General features: G+C 46.4%; 1 protein-coding gene across 1 annotated transcript; it reads right to left on the bottom strand.

Moving 5' to 3' along the window:
* Window positions 1-282: 282 nt before the first annotated feature.
* Window positions 283-2,515, bottom strand: LOC105697188. The gene is made up of 2 exons (XM_012420282.1): window positions 1,363-2,515; window positions 283-682 (listed from the first exon to the last, which is right to left on the bottom strand). The coding sequence occupies exons 1-2, from the start codon at window positions 2,513-2,515 to the stop codon at window positions 522-524; spliced, it is 1,314 nt and encodes a 437-aa protein (XP_012275705.1). The 3' UTR covers window positions 283-521.
* Window positions 2,516-3,033: the final 518 nt, after the last annotated feature.

Below are 3,033 nucleotides of genomic sequence, written 5' to 3'. Positions count from 1 at the left end.
ATTTTGCGATTACTATAACTACATGCTTATTGTTAAAGTTTTAGTTGACAGAAATATTTTCTATCGTTCTAGTGAAAAAAATTTATTTGCAGCAACTAAAGAAAATTCCATTGGTGTCGTATTTCACTGAAGAAAATAGTAGTTTTATAGTAACTACAACCAAACATTTTTTTCTGTGTACGGAAGTTTATTAAAAGTTGCGAAATGTAGCGTTGATAATTCTTTTCGAATGCGCTTTGGTGCCGGAGTAAAATTTTCTTTTAGTTCCTACTCGGGCAGGGACCTCTTCCGGGGCGCGTATAATCGTTTATTCCTTACTTCCTAGTAGATTCCTGTAGAGTACTTCGGATTTATCTCGCTTGACGAGTCACCTTGCGACACGGTCCAGGTGGCTAGCAATGGCGTCGTTCAAAGTGTATCTTCAAGGTGACGGAAGGACTGCGAAGTCCCTACGGAGATATCAATGCTAGCATCTATTTTACAGAGATGGCGGAAACTGACGCCGCCTCTCGTTTCGGAGATTACTCCGTTATTTGCGGTGTTTGCTTCGACGAGAGGTGATCGCTTTTCGGCTCTTTCACGTAATCGACGACCAACTCGAGGTCGATTAGAGCTCGTAGGTCCCTCTTTTCGTCGGCCTGACTGGACGACGAGACCCCCTCCTTCTCGAGCGATTCGTTCGCTGAAAACCGTGAAAAGAATCACGAATAATAGATTATCCTGTCCAGAAAAAAGAATACAGTAGAAAAATCGTGAAACAGTGGAAGAAATCGAAGCCCCTTTGCCTTAATGAATCTTAAAATATATCATCATGTAATGCACCCTGCTCGTAAAGAACATCGCAATAACTAAAAATAAAAATCGTGCAATTCGGAGACTAGCAAATACTGTTTAGAATAACGTAAAGAAATTCAATTTTTGTTTAAAAAATACTTGTAATTACCGAGATATGGTCATAGTCTACTCTAATTATACTAAACAATATACGTGATTATCAAATATGTATAACTTCGAAGGGTAAAGGCACATTGTGCCAGGGCGGATCGCAGCGCATTGCATTGCAAAGATCCGCATAGGAATGATTTGATTGATTCTACATGGACTATCGCAAATTATAGACGGAACATTGCGATGCACTGCGGCCCGCCCCAGCTATAGATGTCCGCGAGCCTTTACAGTTTTTTGGCGAGTGGGGTGTTTTGATTTTTTTTCGTTCCGCAGTTAATATTATATTCATTTTAATCGTCTATCGCGGACAAAGCGTGCAGAATAATCTACTGGAATAGATTTCTGGATCAATTTTATCTTGAATGGGAAATGTTAGAACTATACACATTAATACCGAAACGAACTCGATCTCACCTTCGGAATCACTGCGTCTGTCCTCTTCGTCCTGCTCACCATCGCGGTCCGTCCTGGTCAGTTTCTCGGCATCCCTGATATCCTTGTAAGTCCTCGTAAGATTTTTTAAGATATAATGTGTGCCCTTGGAGTTCTCTTCGCCACCCCTAGAGGTGGTGGCCTCGTCTCTGGTGAGGTTGAGGGGTCGATTGTACTCCTTCGACTGGGGCACGCTGAAAGCGGAGCTATGCTTGCTCTTGAACGGAAGTTGCCTTTCGTTCAGTTTTCGGTCCCAAATGTGGCCCGAGACGTGAAGGTCAATGAAGAAGTGCATTGGATCGATCCCGGAATAAGACTGCGACATGTGGTAGGGAGGATACCAGAGCGGATTCGGCAGGAATTCTGGATTGGGCACGTTGGCCGGAAGTCCGAAGTTCTTCAAGGATCCCGGAGGTATTTCGTCCCCTCGAGCCCCCAAGAAGTTCCTCGATGCAAAGTCCAGCTTTCCTTGCTTCTGATCAGGCAAAAATCCAAGGTCACTGTTGGCCCTGGCCCTTTCCTCGAACTCGGGTCTTTCGGTGCACGAGGACTTCCGTTCTCCAGGAGGCGGCTCCTCGGGCTTCAACTTCCGCGGATCTCCCTGGTAGATTCCGGTTTCTTGGACGGCCTGGTCCAGCCGGAAGTGAGATTGTCTGTCGTCGAAGTAGCTTCTGCTGTGCCTGATGAATTCCGCGCGATTCTCGTCTACAGGCTTCAGCACGTCCACGTCGAGGGCCGGCTTCTGTTCGAAACTCTCCGCATGGACCTTCGCTTCCACCTCCGGTAAGCACTCTCGTTTTCGGTTCTCGTGACCATCTTGTCGGGGCTGAAGCTGGTACTCGTCTCGTTGATGATGGGGTCTCTCCTTGGTCGTGAGTTCCAGGGGACGTTCCCGGACTTCTCGCCAAGAACGTTTGCGACGCCTGGATGGAGTCGAGCCCGTGGGCACCGGCGACGCTTCCGCCTTTGCCTGTACGAACGATCGCAGCATCTCGCTGAAGAAGAAGCTGTGGGGGGTCAGGGGGACGTTGTAGAGGTAGGGTGGAGTTGCTGCCAAAAACCGAGTCACGAGGTCGCCGCTTGACAGGGACGGCGGGCTCTTTAGACTCGACGGATCCCCTGTTGTCGTCGTCATGGCGTTACGTCTGGTTTTGGCGTTTTTGGAAACGATTCTGAAAGGAACAGAATAATTCCCGCAGATGTCAAATATTGGTGTACAAGAAAGAAATGGATCATGTTAATTGCACGGACGCGTTGGATTATTACAATTGCAACGATAACGACGCGTCCGGGAACACATGCTAAACGAGGGCAATTCCGGTCAATTGGCAATTCCGGCACCTACAATATCTATAGAATTACAAGGATTATTCCAGCTCAAAATAAAGGATTGCAAGCACTGAAACGTCCTCTTTCTCCTGCAGACTTGTGTTCTTCCAACCTCCGTTAAATCATTGATTACCTAACCGTAGATTAAAGTTACCGTCTAAGTTATTCTTTGGTTAAAAACGTAACTGTTCCACCATATTTATTTAGAGTGTGATTCGTGAATACATTGTTCGAAGTAAGTTAAATTGTCAGTGAACGCGTTCGCGTGATTGGCTGACACTCTGATCGACTAGAAAGCAAGACAGATCCGCCCTTGTCGTGACA

This window comes from Orussus abietinus, unplaced genomic scaffold (assembly GCF_000612105.2).
Source record: "Orussus abietinus isolate OABI.00-Male unplaced genomic scaffold, Oabi_2.0 scaffold148, whole genome shotgun sequence".
Taxonomy (NCBI): Eukaryota; Metazoa; Arthropoda; class Insecta; order Hymenoptera; family Orussidae; genus Orussus; species Orussus abietinus.
The sequence above is the reverse complement of the archived record's forward strand: the minus strand, read 5'-3'. Positions and strand labels throughout refer to the sequence as shown.

Coding starts and splice junctions, on each gene's coding strand:
- LOC105697188 (XM_012420282.1), bottom strand. CDS start 2,515: ATGACGACGACAACAGGGGATCCGTCGAGTCTAAAGAGCCCGCCGTCC. Junction 683..1,362: donor CAGACGCAGTGATTCCGAAG/GTGAGATCGAGT, acceptor CACGGTTTTCAG/CGAACGAATCGCTCGAGAAG.